The sequence below is a fragment of the Saccopteryx leptura genome, chromosome 1 (genome assembly GCF_036850995.1).
Source record: "Saccopteryx leptura isolate mSacLep1 chromosome 1, mSacLep1_pri_phased_curated, whole genome shotgun sequence".
Taxonomy (NCBI): domain Eukaryota; kingdom Metazoa; phylum Chordata; class Mammalia; order Chiroptera; family Emballonuridae; genus Saccopteryx; species Saccopteryx leptura.
In genome coordinates, this window is record NC_089503.1 from 374,953,073 (window position 1) to 374,970,891 (window position 17,819).

The 17,819-nt window shown below is 43.3% G+C and overlaps 1 protein-coding gene across 3 annotated transcripts in view; it reads right to left on the bottom strand.

Annotated features, from left to right (window-relative positions):
* RUNX2 (RUNX family transcription factor 2) overlaps positions 1-14,225 on the bottom strand; it is a 135,207-nt gene extending 120,982 nt beyond the window's left edge. For all 3 annotated transcript variants that reach the window (XM_066359289.1, XM_066359288.1, XM_066359287.1), the window contains exons 1-2: positions 13,839-14,225; positions 5,226-5,382 (exon numbers count right to left, since the gene is read on the bottom strand). In XM_066359289.1, the coding sequence (XP_066215386.1) occupies positions 5,226-5,382; positions 13,839-14,213 (532 nt within the window). In that variant the 5' untranslated portion in view covers positions 14,214-14,225. The remainder of the gene's footprint in view (positions 1-5,225; positions 5,383-13,838) is intronic.
* Positions 14,226-17,819: the final 3,594 nt, after the last annotated feature.

The window sequence follows — 17,819 nt, forward strand, 5'->3', positions numbered from 1 at the left end:
AAAAAAAGAAAAAGAAGGAAAGAAAACAGAAATGCAAAGAGTGGGAAGATGAATATTGATTAGAAACTTACTGAGTGTGGCCAGTTTGATCCTTTCCAGTTAGGTTTATCGCCTCCATTTCACATAGAAAGAAACTCAAATCCAGAGAGGCTTAGTAATTTATCCACACAGCTAATAAAGGGAAGAAACCAGGATCTGAACCCAGTTCGACAGACCCTAAAATGAATGCTCTTCTTTTTAATACTGCCAGAGAACACTTAAAAAAAAATTCATGGACCATTTTGTTCAGCATGTGTCTCAATATACTCTATAAGACCAGGAAACAGTAAATATAAATCTACTAACACAGTATCCTAGCTAAGATGATGAAAGCACCTATTCTTAAAGTGTCATTATTATATCATAGTTCATTATTATATACTGGATGCTGCATGGATGTAAGTAATTTAATTATCTCATTAGAGAACAAGATTTATTATATACATGAAAACTAACCAGAAGAATAAGGCAACCAGAAGTCGAAACTAATTACAGGAAAGTTAAAGTCCACAGAAATGGAGATTAGAAAGTTGAATAGGTAGCCACTGGATCCAGGTCAGGACCTCAAAACAATAGCAAGATCTGTCTGGAGGAGTGAAGAGGCAGAATCCCTAGGTTGAAAGTTAATTTAAATGAAACCATAAAAAGTTACCATCCTAGTCATAAGCCAGAATTGCATTTCTAACAATGGCTCAAAGGGCAGTGCTTAGAAGGTATGTGTCATCCATGGCTAATCTTTTTTGTTTTTTCCCATTGATTTGAGGTGTGGGAAAGGTTAGGGCAGGGGTCCCCAAACTATGGCCCGTGGGCCGCATGAGGCCATTTATCCGGCCCCTGCCGCACTTCCGGAAGGGGCACCTCTTTCATTGGTGGTCAGTGAGAGGAGCATAGTTCCCATTGAAATACTGGTCAGTTTGTTGATTTAAATTTACTTGTTCTTTATTTTAAATATTGTATTTGTTCCCGTTTTGTTTTTTTACTTTAAAATAAGATATGTGCAGTGTGCATAGGGATTTGTTCATAGTTTTTTTTATAGTCCGGCCCTCCAATGGTCTGAGGGACAGTGAACTGGCCCCCTGTGTAAAAAGTTTGGGGACCCCTGGGTTAGGGGAAGAGAGAGAGAGCGAGAGACAGAGAGAGAAGCACCAACTCATCATTCTACTTAGTTGTTCCATTTAGTTGTGCACTCATTGATTGCTTTTCCTTTGCTCCCTGACCGAGATCGAACCCATGGACCTCAGTGCACTGGGAGGACACCCTATCCATTGAACAACCCAGCCAGGGCCTATGGCTAATCTTAATAAATCAAAGATGCATGTACCCCAATTGTCTTTAATGTCTGTAAATAATCTGCCAGAGCTACTGTCCATGAATTTATCTAAACTGGTTCTGAGGATATTCCTATTTGAGACTTTTGCAACTTAAGATAGTAAAAGCCATGATGCTTATCCCAAAGTCAGAGAAACGCCTCATGTGGGGACAAAAGTCAAATACAGAATTCATCCTGTAAGTATAAAGCGTCCAAGTGTTCAAAGTGGAACCAGTTTTCCATAAGACTTCTTTTTAAAAGAAGTGGCTCCTTTGGGAGGAAATAAGTATTTAATTATAACAATAATCTTCTAAAATCAAAACCTATGAATCCACATGTACTTTAAAAACTACAACAAAAATCAAGGAGTTTCTTTCCATGTCTTATTGCCCCTTCAGAAAGAACATGAATGTCATGTTCCAGAAACTATCATCCAACTAGGTAATTAGTTTTCACCTTATAAATAATAACTCATTTCCTAAGTCAAATGTTTATGTGAGTATTTACGATTTCCTTAAATTAAAAAACAAAACAACTTTTCCCAAATCCCTTTTTTTAATCACTTTCAATAAATGATAAAAATTAAGACTCCTACTTAAAAACGCAGGCTTATTATGAAGAAAGTATCACTCATTAGACAACTGTATCATTCATAGCTTCATCTAAGAACTAATAGTGCATATGTCCTCAAGAAATATATATTTTCTAAGATAACATAGGAATTGCCTTTAAAAGACATTTCCAACCTTACCTGAAGGGTTGTCAGGAATAGTCAGGAGGGCTCAGAATGTAAACAGGAATTGTATCCTAACTTGGCAAAGTCCCTTGCTCTGTATACTGTAGGTGCTTAAAAATGTTTATAAATTAAAAGTAGCATAATTGCTATCAAATGTGAGGAAGCACACCAAAAAAACTTAAGGACCAAAGTCATTTTAAATTCTTCCATTTAAAATACAAAAGCTAACCCTCCCGGGTTAGCTCAGTTGGTTAGAGCGTGATCCTGAAACAACAAGGTTGCAGGTTCGATTCCCGGTCAGGGCACATATGAGATGCAGCCAGTGAATGCACAACTAAGGCACAAGTAAATGGGACAAGTGAATGCTTCCCCACCTTCTCTCTGCATTCCTCTCTCTGTCTCTCTAAAAGCAATCTATCTATCTACCTATACATACATATATATAAAAGCTTTTATATATAGAGATAAAAGCTGAAAAAGGAAAAGATATTTAAAACCCATAAACCACTCCTACCTCCATGCAAGTTTCACTGATGCTCTACTTTTATTCCAAAGCACCTCGAAAACTTGGGGTCATTAGCTAACCCGGAAAGCCAAAGTAAGTGGAGACACAACTCCTCAATAAATCCAGAAGTGTTTTTCATTTCTGAGAGTTTATATTTGTCAGTGGAAAGAAAAGCTGTAATAATTTGAGGAACACGGTGTCATCTTTTCAATGCTACTGAAAATAGATTTACATAGCTGGGGGGGAAATACAGCAGTAGCAGCGCTGGATCCAGACTTAATAACTTCAGAGAAATGTAGAAGTGTGAAAATTGAAGAGGAAGCTAGAAAGAGTCTGTTAGAAAGCAGGTCAGGTACACAGGCAGCTTAAAGGGTTTCCTGCCACTGAAAAACTGACCCTTCTTTTTTTTTTTTTTTTCAGAGTGATGGCTCTTATCAGTGTTCTCTGCCCTTATTTCACTCTTCATTTCAGCCCGGTGTTCCTGTTTCCTTTCATAGAATGTTAACGTAGTGATATAAAAGTCTATTATTAGTGATAAATCAATTTTTCTTTCTCTCTTCACCCGCTTCCCCCCCACCCCCAATCTAAGTCTCGAAGACAAGTCTGGACCAATTTCTCCATCCTGCCTCTGGCAGCAGACTGTAGCAGTTCAGATCCTCACCAAGTCCCGGCTGCTTCAAAGGAAAAATCCTACTTTCTTCAGTTAAGATCATAAGAAATATAGGGGGAGGGGGTCAGCTCTGTTTGGACATAATTACACTTCATCAAAAGAAGCTTTCTTCATCTTCCATGCGTGAAAAGTCTGCAAGCAGTTAACTCTGTCTTTTTTTTTTTTTTTTTAAATATAAAAATTGCTATTTGGGAAACCAGCCAAAACTCAGAAAGCCAATATAGTAAAACAGTGCACACCCTTTGTTTCTCTTTGAAGTTTCTTAAATAAATATGTTGAGGGTTTACAAAGTACACTATCACTTTGCCATAGTTTCTACTCAAATTGATCAGAGAAAAGTTATGCAGCATCTATAGAATACAAAAGCAAGATAAATGAAAACACTAGCTTGAATCTGTAACGTAAAATATAGTACCCAATCTTTTAAATACGAAAATTCATTCCTCTGGTTAAAAACAAAGTAATATTCTCTAAGAGGAATGGTATAATTCAGAGCAGACAGGTAAATCATCATATTCAAATTCTTCTCTATTCTTACTAGGAAAGAGAAGCTTGAAATGGGCTGCCGCTCTGCACCAATAACTGACGGGGGAAGAAAGAATGAACGCACACACTACACACTTCACACCTAATCAGTCAAGAAGGAGAGAGGATGTTTCTTTTTCTCTTTTAATGAACGTAAACTAAAACTGATGCAGAGATAACCCCTTCAGTTTTGATTCTACTGTAGGCCCTGAACTTCATTTTATTCCAAACAACCTTTCAGTGACAGTATCTCATTAGCATGCATCATTTTTTTTTTTTAAGTTAAAAAGTACAACTTCTTGGCCCTGTTCCTAGAAAGTAAACTAAAACTACTCATCGGAAACAGCCTTACTTGAATTTCCCTTATCAAGTTTTTACAATGGTAATAATTTGACATCTGATCCAAACTAAAGAGTAATTACTGAACATGGTTTAAAAATTGATGCTTCTCATTTCCTAATTCAAACCTGGGCTGGAGTAATTCCATAGGTCTTTATAATTTATTTCACCTCAATCCTAAAGTGGACTATTTTCTCTCTTATTATGGAAATATTAGGTTCAATAAGTAAATAAATGAATATAATACTTCTCATGAATGACTATTAAAAGTCTCTCTACAGAATAAGTAAATAAAGCCAAAAATTGGTTTCTTTAGAGAGACTTTTTTTTTTAAAGATTAGATCCATTTATAAAACAGCCATGAAAACGCTAAAAGGGATTATTTTGTTTTTTATGATCTTTTTTAGGATTCCTAATATTGAAATATGAATCCAGATGGCAGAAGCCCTTAAATAATGTGGAAATATTTCAAGTTCTGATTATTCATCTGTCTAGGCAACTCCACATAGTCATTTTGACATAAGTAACACATTCACTTATTCCAATGAAACACCTTCTGTAAAAAAAAAAACAAAAAAAAAACCCAAAAAGAAAACCAAACAAAAAAAAAAACACTATGATTTTTAAACAGATTTTTACTAAAAGAATAAATTAACTCATTGAAGTAACACGTTAAGTGAAGTACGTTATATAAATACTAGCTGTCCTTGCTACCACTTCTAGCAAAACTGATACTGTCAGGAAACTGATCAATGTGTTACTTTTTCTTCCCCCTTTGCCACTAAACTTAGTTATTTGGCTCTTCATAATTCATCATTTGAACCTCCAACTATTCTCCTCTCCACCTTATATGATCATAACCAAGGAAATGAGGAACAAGTTCTTCTGAAAACACTGAATATTCAATATGATAAAAACAAATGAAAAAGGCCTGAGTACTCAGGGGGAAAAAAAATCAACTCATCTGGATGTATTTAAATCAAACCTTCAGTAATTCTATAGAGTAGGAGAGGGTGCTGACTTGTACACAGACTAGCCTACATGTCATCAGAGGATCCTAATGTGCTTATTCGATTACCAGTATTAAAAGTCAGAGACCTACCTCGTCCGCTCCGGCCCACAAATCTCAGATCGTTGAACCTTGCTACTTGGTTTTTCATAACAGCAGAGGCATTTCGGAGCTCAGCAGAATAATTTTCATCATTACCCGCCATGACAGTAACCACAGTCCCATCTGGTACCTCTCCGAGGGCTACCACCTACATAAAACAGGAAACACAGCAGCAATAATGGCACATCAGAAAAGCTTAAAAACTGAAAATATATTCTCACTGTAGATGACGTGTCTTATCAGGACTTAGTGCTCTAGTTCAGTAATGGCAGACAGGAATGAAGCCTCTATATTATGTTAGGATGCCACTTCAAACAGACCAATGTTTCTGGGTCCACCCATCGCAAAGGTTGGCGCAAGTTTCCTTCATTTGTTGTTGCATTCTTCGCCGAATACATGTACATTTTTATTAAATCCCCATGTGAGGTTGTCCATAGGAACTATGCCACAGAAGGAAGGCTGATGGCCCGCCCATCTGCAGATTGCATCGTACATATTAAGGCACTGCCTGTCTGCAGCCAGGAGCGCCCTGAGGTGTGGTCTCATCCTGATCTCAGGCTAAAGGAGAAAGTCGAGTCAGCTCCGTGGGAGAAGACATTTAGGTGAAAGCCTGCAGTTCCTGACTATATGGGAGCCTAAATACAGCATGGTACCCAGGACTACATTTCATCTCCTTATTCTGGGCTAGATCTGCAGCTTTTAATCATACTGCAAATAATTACTAATGTCCACTCTGCTGTAGGACCCAGTGAAACATACAAAGCCATCAAGAAGCTGCAAGGTGCAGAATAAAGACATGTAACAGGCTGATAATGATCACTGACAAATGAGTGTTATATACAGAAAATACACCTTTAGCCAAACTTCTACCCTGCCTTTGTCCCATTCGCCATCTTGAAATGACACATCTGCCTCCTTAACTTTCAACACAACCTTGGGCAGATAAACTCAGAAGAACCCAGGATAATCAGTGTTTGAGGCTAATAATCTTCTTCACTGCTCCAAGGCTGGGGATTACACTTTCGACCAGGGTCAGCTAACTTGCAAATGGGTGTCTCTTGTTAACACAGAGCCTGGTTAGGGAATGCTGGTGCAGAGCCATTGCTGTCACATATAAAGCACAATATTCTTAATCCACGACCAAGATCCCGACCCTTGATAATGTCCTTTCTCTCAACTAACTCCCAGGAGCCTCTATTCAGATTACTTCCATCTCTTCCTCATTCAGCGTCCAGATGCCCTTGGGGTGACTAAGCACTGACTCCAGCTAGCGTACCCCAGTACTCTGACATTCACACCCATATGTGATTGCCCAAACATCCCACTCCTCTTTCTCCTGCTTTTGCTGCTACTCCCTCCTTTGTCATGGGCTTGTTTCTCCCACCCACAAACCCTAGCCCAATATTCCACTATATGCTCTGCCCCAGCCAGGGGGGGGGAAAGTATTAATATTTTAAGCACCCTTACTTTTCTTAGGCTCTTTTTCAATTCCACCCCTCTTTAGCACTTTGTTATTCAGTTTAAAATCCTAAAGCTACCCTTAAATTACAGAATCTATTTCCACAGCATTTCACCATACTCAAATGATCCTTATTTCAATGTGCATATATTAATCATGTATCTACTCCTTTTGATATACTAGCCCAAAGTTATGAGACTCACTCCCAGGAGTCCAGATTATATGAGATTGGACACTACAAGACAGAAGAGCATTCATCTGTCTCGCTCAGCACCATATGACCAACTCTCAAAACAGTGCCCAGCACAGAGTAAGTGTTTCATAAATATCTTCAAAATAAATAAATGAAAGAGCTTAAAAAAAAAAAAAAAAAAAAAAAAAAAAGCATCACATCCACAGCCAATAGTCTGTGATGCTACCGGAAAAACACTGAGAAAGAGAACCAGTTAAAGGTTGGGTCAGCATCCCCCACTAGGAGCACTATGCCCTTGCTCCAAACTAGCTTTCTGACAACTCTTTCCATTCCAGAGGAGAGGGGATCATGCCATCTTTCCTTTAATCATAGTATACGCTTACGCTATTCAATCTGAGAAGGCTCCTAGGTCATGGCTAAATCCCTTGAGAACGTGACTTCTTCCCTGCATACTTGCTCTAGTGCCTCAAGTGGCTACTGACTACATAAGCTGTACTACTGATGGCAAACAATGTGCTTTTCGATTTTTCAAATTCACAATGCCAAAAAATGTGTGCATTTGAAAATACTGAAATAATTGACTAAAAATGTTTGCCAGGATCCATCTGAATGTTCGACATTCTTTACACTCAGCATATTGTGTTTTAACACTTGCTGTGTGGCTTCCTATGTCAAAGTAAATATGGAACCAGTAAGTGGATTAATGAAGGCAGAAAAGCTGAACCGTTTAGAAGAGAGCGAACGCACAGAACTCAAGAGGCTCCACTTTTGCCCACCTCTGCTATGATCTAATACAAGTAACCTCATCTCCAGGAACCACAGTTTCTCAATATAAATTGGAAATAATTTTTTTAAGCCTGTAAAATGGAGAAGAGACTCTGTAAGTATAGAGTGTAATTATAATGATGTACTTTTTGTAAGACAAGGAGGCTAACTTCTCTTCCATGTCTGCTGTGTGGTAAACATAGGCTTTTACTTATAAGCATCCTTAAAGGATTCAATTGAATATGTAATTCTTCACTTCAAGTCCTGAGAAGTCTTCTGTTGCTGTTGAAAGATACAGGATGGCTGCTGATGGGTTTCACTCCAGTCTGGCTAAGTTTCAGAAAAAAAGTAAAGAAATTTGCCCCAATGTGAAGATTTTCAAGAGCTCTGGGACATTATTATTTTACTGCATATTTTTAACATAATGGGGTTTTTTTTAGTTAGAAGAAAAGGAAAATTGATTCAATATGGGAAAATATGAAAGAAAAGATCCTTAAGAGTGAAATACATAAATCCATTTTACTTTGCTTAAGCAGCATAATAATGACCATATTAAACACTGGTATATCTTACATGTTACATTTAATAACAAAACCAATAGGTGATCACAAATCTGAGTCTTCTCTGAGGCTTAGAACTTGGCCTGAATTAAAAACATGCTAACTGAACTGATATAGTGACAACTTTTCCTGTTATGGCTGAACTCTATTTTAATGGCTAAATATATTGTGAGGGGTTTTTTCCTGCTATATATTCTACCAAATCATATTGCCTAATGTTTTTCTGAGGGAAAAAAAGGGAGAAGGGAGTACTTGACTTTATATCAATCAGAAGCATAATTATATGTTTGAATTTTTTTTTTTTTTTAAAGTAGGTCTCTGAAACTAAAAGTTTCCCTTGGAGATTCTCAACTGTGTTTATCTAAAAGAAAACCAAAAGAATCATGAAATTTTTACACATTTCATCTCTACCAAACCCAAGCAATGGAAAACATTTTAAGGGGCAGAAAGAGAGAGAGAGAGAGAGAGAGAGAGAGAGAGAGCAGTCAAAAATCGCCTTTAAACTAGTTAGGAGTAAGCACACATTAAAATTTGTTTCCGCACTGCCCAATACAAAAGTTCTGTTCTGCAAAGAATAAGTTGTGAAGAAACCTTTAACAACTACACTTCACTGTATTTTGAAAACGTAAAATCTATAAATTCAAGAAACTTCATGGGAGAGAGAAAAAAATTTTTACATCCTGACATTTCAGAATTGAGCAAGAAGTTTCTTTAGCGCACCTCGCTGTAACTAGCATTTAAATCACATGATACGCAGCTTGTATAAAATAAAGGATATTTAACTCTAGAAATGCTACTGAAATTCTGTATGAGACTCCTTGTGATTAAATCTGTGAATTACTCTGCAAAAGGGGCATTGGAGGATTAGCTCAGATCCTTAAAATTGTTTTTGTGGTCTTATTATACGGAAATAAAAATTGCCCATTACATTTCCATGAACAGAAGTCCAGTCTTAACTAATCAATTACACTTACAGACCAATATCATTTGGCACATTGTACTTGCAGGAAAATTGAAATATAATTATTTTTCAAGATAGAATCTGATCAAATCTTTCTTGGAAATAAAAAGAGAGGTAAAGAAGTAACTGCAATAAGAAAAATTTTTAATCCTATGATAGTAAAAGATAACTTTAAATAAACTAACAAAAACACTCACAAATATTATAGTTAATTTTTCAAGTTTAACCTACAATTTAGGAACAGGCAATTGAATTGTAGAGAAGAAAGTAAATATAAAGTATCATTTCATAAATTTTAAAACATATGTCAAAAAGAAAATTGATGGAAATTATTTCAATTTAAGCCAGGAATTTATGGGCCATGTTTCAAGCTGGTTTAGATCATCTAACAATGGATATTCTGAAATTTTTTTGAAAGGATACTAACAGCAATGACAAAGGAAAAAAATAACAAAATATTTCACTTCTTTGTCAAATATGTTTTCTAAAAGATTTTTAATATTTGTTTTTTATCTAAAAGTTTTTATTTCAATCACCTTAGCAATAAATTTTATACATTCGATCCTAACATTTTTAACTTGAAATAATTTTATTGTATTAAAAGGTGTAACAAAAAATGTGTCTGTCTCTACACAACTTGATTTCTACTACGATTTACATAATTTTGCATAACAATCCACAGCAGGCTTTATAAGGTTTTAACAGGTTTAATAACCTCTTTCCTTTTGTTTAGGTGCAATTACATTTAAAAAGACACAGACATAAAATCTGATATTAAATATGTAGGAAAATACAACTCACTGGTGTCAAATATTTATTAATTGCACACTTGTTTCTGAAAATAGGCCAATGATATCAAAAAATTATTTTTATATAGAAATCACTCCATCATTTTGAAACTCTACGTATGACAAATACTGAAAGCTGTCATTGAACATACAGAATGAACTATGAGTAATAGATCATATATCTAAAAATGTGTTTTAACATTGCCAGAAAAACATATGATACTGGTAAATATATAGTTCACTGTTCTCTAACTTAAAACAGCACATAGCCTTGTGTTACTTTTAGTTTTAAAATATACATCTGGACTTAAAATTTCTGCATAGTGTTTCAGCTTGAAGCTATTTAAAGCAACTGAGTTATGAACCCCGAACACCAGGCTTCATGGTGGAAATGCTGACAGACCCCCTAACTACAAGGGTGCTACTGGATGCAGAGTTGACATACTCTATCACCATTTCTATCTGACCATTAACTAATGAGACGAATTTGCAAATTATTTTTTTGTCACTAGAATTTCAAGGACAGAAAGGCCTGGGATCTTCTAATAGTATGACTTAACTATTTTAAGCTTTCAGTGAGATACACCTGAAAGAAATGTTAAAAATATTTATTTCCATTTCCTTGACACCTGGGACTGAACATTTCAAAACTGCAGAACTTTGTTAAAAATACAATGCTAATAAACAACTTTACATATTTTAAAGTATACTGGTTGTTTCTGCATTTTTACAAATTGAGTATAAACAAATTAAGTATCCTTGTAAAATCCCCAAATGAGATTAGAGGAACAAAACTAACACATGACTTATGGCTTAATACAATACATTGTCAATATCATTTTGAAGCACTATTTTAAATTAACATATCACAGTCCATTGAATTCATTTCTGATACTCTACAGTGGCAAGCTCAGTATTACAGACATAAAATATAGGCTCAATAAATACTGTATTGATTTTCATAACAGATTTCTCAACAATTCGGTCTCTGTGGGTTTTTTTAATATTATCTGCCTGTATGTTATCTACCCCATAACACTATAATTTACTTGGTACCTGGCTCTATCATAAGCCAAATTCTTCTCACCACTTTTAAAACTGAGACTTCTTTCTATTATTTCTCCATTTCAGATGTATTTGATTTTATTGAAAGTGTAGAAAGCCTACTGCTATCAGGTTCATAACTCAAAAGTAAGGTAATAAGAGTTTGTTCTTACTAATATTCAGATGAAAATAAAAATTGTTGTCTATATTTTGAAGTTCCAAACAGCTACAAATTCTTTGTAGCAGAGACAAAACCTCTATATTAAGTGGACCTCAGCTATCACCTGCCATTTGAGTTTTGTTAAACACAGGTATGGTGGTGGGCAAACACTGAGAGTTCATGTTTTAGGTTAACTCAATTTCCTTTTCAATTAATATAAGAACTAAATATGTACTTCAGTATGGCCATGTGTTATCTATAGCATTGTTTGCTGGTTACAAGTAAAAACATTCTGTAATTAACAATAAGTATGATTAATGGCAAAGAAAGCAATTTCTTTTCAAAATAATTTCAAAAGGGCAGTGGTGCAAAAATCGAAAGACAAGCAAAATCTGAGTTAGGCCAAACTAAATTTCATTCTATCTGTATGCCAAAAACATCCTTTCTATCCAAAATACAAATGCTTAAAATCAACTCAGCGCCACAAATGTATAAGAATAGTTCAAAAACAGTTATACGTTAAACTTGTTTAGCAGAACAGAAGGCACACCATCAAACATCTAAATGCTATCTCTAATGTAGACACGTCTTAATTTTTCACATATCTTGACTTGTGGCATTGTATAAACAAAATATATTATTTGTGTTTGCTGTTTTCATACGGGTTTTTTGTTTGTGTTTGGGATTTTTAGGGGGTGGAAATAAATGCCCACCCTCGCACAGGGCTAGTAGAAAACTCTGGGCCTTTGGATAACGAACATGGTAGAAGATATCTCCTGTACAGAAACTTTAATTTCTGCAATATTCTGAGTTTTTCATGTTTCAAGAATTAAACTTACAAAATGGGTAGTTTATAAAAGGAGAAATGGGACGGTTAAAAAAAAAAAAATTCTTGAGCCAAGTGCAAAAATGAAACTTGCCTCAGAACGCAACATCCCCTTCCCATAACAATTCATTCTGATTTGTTCTGATATAAGACCCAGCGAGATAACCAGCTCTAACTTGACCTGGACTCCTCTTTCTTTCCACCCCACCCACACATGGAATCTGAATTGATGCGGGGGGTGGGGCGGGGAGATGGGGGCTCAGCCCCTGGAAACTGCCGGCGGCCTGCGGGACTGTGGCCCCAGGGTCCACGGTGGAGAACTTGGCACGATTCCTCCCTCTTTACCCCTTACCCCAGGGCCTTGCTAGCCTGCTCCCCACGGATCCCAGAACCCAGGGGTCCCAGGCCAGACAGGGCCGGAAGCGGCTTTCTGAGTCTCTTCTCCCCGCCTGGCCACCGCCCCCTCCATCCCGGCGTCTGGTCCCGCGAGTGAGGACTGCCCGGGAACCGGCTTCCCTTCAACCCAGCTCAGCCCCGGGGGCCCTGCGTCTCCCCCTGGCGAGGGCTGCCAGGCCAATCCGAGTCTCACGATGGACACCATCGGGCTGCCCGACGCCAGGGACCCTACACCCTCAACCTGCCGAGCCACTGCCCCGACTCCCGCGGCGGACACCCGCCCTCTAAGTAACGGGCCGGCGGGGCGCAGGAGGCCGCGGAGGGCGCTGCCAAACCCCGGGATCACTCTCTCCGCACCCAGGCCCCAGCCCGGGGCTCCCGCGACCTTACAGAAACACAAGGGACCTTTGGGGTCTAAGTCCTATAGAAGTAATAATAAAACAAATCCACAAAAATTCACCTCAGATTTCAAGGCGAGCGAACCGAAGACATGGCACAGGGTTCCCAAGCCCCCGCCGGGCTAGGCGAGGCGGAGAGCTCACTCCCGGCGGGAAGAGGTGGCCCGAGCCCCCGCCCCCTCCGCTGGCCCGCGCCTCCCGCACTCAGGGTCCAGCGCCGGCGATTCCCGGCTCCCCCGCCTCCCGGCGCGCCGCGACCCCGGCGGCCCCGCCTTCCTCCCGGTAACGGGAACTGGCGCGATCTGCGAGCCGAGCTACTACCCCCGGCCCGTCTCCCCCTCACTCGCTCCCCGAGTCCCGCGGTTTGCCTGAGACCCTCCCGGGCACGGGAAATGCGGCCCACGCGCCGCAGCTGGAGCCCCGCCCCGGGTGCGATCCCAGCGCCGTCACCCCACGAACACCCGTGCCCGAGCCCGGGATGGGCCGGGGCCGCGGAGGCTCCAGCGGGTCAGAGCTGGGGGCTCCGGGACGAGCGGAGGGGTGCTCCGCGGGAAGAGGAGTGGGTAGGAGCGCAAGGAACCCCGGGGCGGGCAGCGCGGGCAGCCCGCGGTGCGGGGCCCGCAGGGATGCCTCGGGAGCAGGACGCGGGAGTCCGGGGGTGAAAATGCCGGGGATCCTCACCCCTAGAGAATGGGGTGGCGGCGACGCAAAGAGTGGGCACCTGGAGGCTCCTGGGGGAGGGGAGGCGGCTCCGAGGAGTGGGTTAGAACTAGGGCCCCGAGGCTTGAGGGGTGATGAACAGATGGAGGGGGCAAGGACTGCGGTGGTGTCTGCGGGCACAGGTGGGAGAGGGGAGGGTCTGCGCGGGGTCACTGCGCCCGAGCCCGCCAGGAAATCGGAAAGAAGAGGGCCACCTGGGGGTCCCTCGGGTCAGAGCCTCCAAGGTAGGAGGCCTTGGACGCCGTCCGGACTCTGGCCCCCGCGGTCAAGGAGACGCTCGCGGGCAGGTCCCGCGGCGCCCGGCCGGGGGCGGGGGGCGGCCGCAGCTTTTTACCTTGAAGGCCACGGGCAGGGTCTTGTTGCAACGCCAGTGCGAGGGCAGCACGGAGCACAAGAAGTTAGGGCTGTCGGTGCGGACGAGCTCGGCCGGGTGGTCAGCTATGATCTCCACCATGGTGCGGTTGTCGTGCGGCGGCCGCAACCGGGGCACGGCAGCCGCTGCTGCCGCCGCCGCCGCCGCCGCCGCTGCCGCCGCCGCCGCCTCCTGCTGCTGCTGTTGCTGCTGCTGCTGTTGCTGCTGCTGCTGTTGCTGCTGCTGTTGCTGCTGCGCAGCCACCACCGGGCTCACGTCGCTCATCTTGCCGGGCTGCAGGCTGCTGGAGGGGGGGCTGAAGCGCCGGCTGGTGCTCGGATCTACGGGAATACGCATCACAACAGCCACAAGTTAGCGAAGTGGCCGGGGGAGGGGGAGGAGGGTGGAAATGAGGGGCGAGGAGGAGGAAATTGGGGGGGTGGGGAGTGGAGGCGAGACGAGGGAAAGGGGATGGAGGTGATGGGGTTGAGGAGGTGAGAAATCAAGTTCGATGAAGACGACTGCCGGGCCGAATAGGACGGGGGCCAGCGGTGTCGATGCGGGGAAGTCGGGTTGGCGCGTGGGGAGACCCGGGAGGCGCAGATCTTTGCTGGAGTCTTTGGAACACCCTGGGTGGCAGCTGCGAACGGGTGCGGGGATGTGTTTGTCCCTGGGAGACTCGGGGCAGGGTGGGGGCCGCTTCAATTTGCAGCTTAGAGTGTTGTCCCTTGGGGCACCGCGTCCCGGGTGCGCTGGCGCCCCCTCCCAGTTCGAGTCCAGCGGTGGAGCCTGGTGGGTTCAGTTCAGCCCCGGGGCCGGCATAGCCGCGCGCTGCCCGCCGCCGCCGCACTGCACCGCGCGCAGCTCCCCAGCTGCAGGCGTTCGCGCCGCCGCCGGCCGGCTCAGGCTGCTGCCACCGCCTCCTCCGCGCGGCCGCCTCTCCCCCCGCGTCGGCTGCACGCTCAGATTCCTCCCGCGGCGGCTGCCAGCCTGGCTCCCCGGCTCCGCTCCTTCCTCTCCCTTCTCTTCTCGCCCTCTCACCGCCACCTCCTTGCATCCACTCCCTCCTGCTACTTGCAGAGCTCCCCTGACCCTCGCGCTTCGGGGTGCCAGGAGGTAAGTCTCGGACGGCGGATCTCCGGGCAGCCGATCTTGAGCATTCGAATCGTAGCCGCTGCCGCCGCCCGCCGGCCGCGAGAAGGAGCCGGGTGGACGCCGCGCGCAACTTCCGAAGCCGAGAGGCGGCCCCGGTCTAGGGGGAATCTCTTCTGGTCGCGTCCTCTTGCTTCTCCCCGCCTCCCCCCCAGGGCAAGGAACCCCCTCTTGGTCGGACGAGGTTGAAGCTGAGACGCCAGAGAGCCGCCGGCTGATCTGACTGTCGATATTTTTCGTTGTAACTTCAGGAGAGGAGGAAGGAAAATTCTTGAGTGTCTGTGCTGACTTCTCAGCACTCTTCACCCTTCCCCCACCCTACCCCCCCCCCCACCTCTGCCGGAGTGGCTCCCGGGGGAAAAAAAGATTTTGCAGGGTTTGGGTGTTTTTTTGTCTTAAGTGACACAAAAAATGAGGGGGGGCATGTATCAAAATAGTTTTTAGAAACTCAAGTGGGTGGCTGGACAGTTTTTTCCTTACATATTCAAACTTGTTGTTCCTAGAGAACAAGCGTAAGTTTTTTTTTTTTAAGGACTGGAAAACTGTCTTCTTGGTGATTAAAATAAGTTGCAAAACCCTTGCTGGAGTGACACGCCCAGCAGTTTTCCATCAATTTCAATCTGTTACTAAGTCTATTCTGCATCTAAAACTAAATCTAATGTCTTAACTTTCTTTCCCACATTCCTCGGGGGGGGGGGAGTAAAAAAATACAAAATAAAATATTCAAAATACTTCGATGGCTATTTATTTATGTATTTATTTCCCACTGTGGGTTTAAAAAGCGACTTTGGATCCCCCAAAAAGTTGTGGTCGAGAGGATGGAGAAGCGCGGGGGGGAAAAGCAGCAGTTTTACCTAAAATGTGGTTTTTGGAGGCTGGGATTTCTAATGATTAGGTTTTTGTGGTTTATATAGACACGACTCTGGCTGAGGCGATCATTACGCTGATGAGAGTCAGAAGCACGTGGTTGTCTCCAACCAGCCTCAAACTCTGAGCCTTCAAAACAAATAAAACAATGTGCGGCGCCCGCAGAAGCCGGGAAATCCGCTCGAGGCTATGGCCCCCTAAGAGGGGGCACGGGGCTCGTTCCCTCCACTGTCAGACTACTGAAACCTTCCAAAGCTTGAGTACGTGTTTGCAAAAAGAATCATCAGTTGTCAGTTTCAGCGATCCTCAAGAGTGTAGCTGACACAGTATTAAGGGGTTTTATAAATTAATTAAAAATGAGAATGCCTCCATCTCGGAGTATTAAGGAAGGAAGATAGCTGAGTTATCGCTCATATTCTCCCGACTTATTTAAAACAATTGACCTCCCATTCATCGGTGTTTTTATGGTCCGGCGCAAACGTCTCTCTTACCCTGGTGGCGACCTGCCACGACCCTCCGTCCAGTTAAAGCACTGCATCGGCTCGCAGAGCGGACGCTGGGGTTCGCGCCTCTGAGGGGCCAGAAAGAGCCTCGAGAGTGTGGGGACCCGGTGCCAGTCACGGATTCTGGAGCCCCTTCCAAGCGCAAGATGAACTTGGAGGGCTGTGGATGACTTGGACATCAGGATTGCCCTCTACAAAAAGATGCGCCCGCGATAGAGGGGCTATCAGCCACCCGAGTGGTGGCTGAGCACGCACCCTGGAGGGGGTGACGATGGGGTTCAGGGGACACTGCTCTGTCCTCTTTGGGGATTTATTTTTACATTCTCCACTCACATCTCCACGCCTACCTCGTCCGTCTTTCCCTTTCCCACTTTTTTTCTCCACGTTCCTGCCTTTCCCCAAAATACCCCACAGACGCGAGCCTTCGCGCCTGATCCCTCCAGCTTCCTCGGCCTTCCCACGGCCGCCTGCCACCCTCTTGACTTCGAGAAGCATTCTGCACCAGCCACTGTGACACCCCCGCCCCAAAACCTACTCCTTGCGGAGGACTACTGGCCTCCTGGCCCGCCTCCTGCAGGGGTGTGAAAACCCACTTATCCAGACGAACCTGATGCGCCGCAAGAAATTTAGCGGTCTCCTACGCGTGCTACTTTTAATTATCTTTTCCGTCACAGGGGAGAGCTCTAACCCCGGGCACCACGGCGCCGCCTGCGCTTACCAGGGCACAGGCTTCCCCGGCCCGCGGGCAGCGGATCTGAGAAGGGAAACCAGGCTTACCCCTCAAAGCAACAATAAAGGTGAGGCTGCACGCATTACTCCCCTACCATACACCTTCTAATAAGACCCCAGACACACACTCTCGGACATCCACACACTGACACGCCTGAATGCACATACACAACTCTCATATGAGCATTTTCATTATTATTATTTTGCCTTTCAGCTGGGACGCTTTATTTTGGGCACGCTGTACCACTGTCGAACAAAGATCTCTGACTTGTTCTGTTTTCTTTTTAAAGGTGTGGTGGCGGCAAAGAGGGGAGAAGTTACACGAAGTGGATTATTTCTGTAGTCAAAGGGAGATGGAAATACGGTAGCTACCAGAGTACGTGATCTGCCACCTTATCTGGTTGTCCTTATCTCAGGAAGTCCACAGATCAGGGAACGCCCAGTACATTTGAAGACGCTAAGCAATAGTCACTATTTCAAACACGGGCAACCAGACGAGGCTTTATTGAACGAGATGGGCACTTCGAATTCAGTAATCATCTTGGAGACTTAACCTCTCTCTTTCTCAATCTGTTTTGCCCTTTCTTTGTTTTACTTCGTGGAGAGCAAAATATGCAGGCCTCAGTGGTTGAGTACCTTGACTGGGGATTTTCAGGGCAATTTAATCAATGGTGAATTATTTATTTTAATTAATCATAGCTGGTAATTCAGC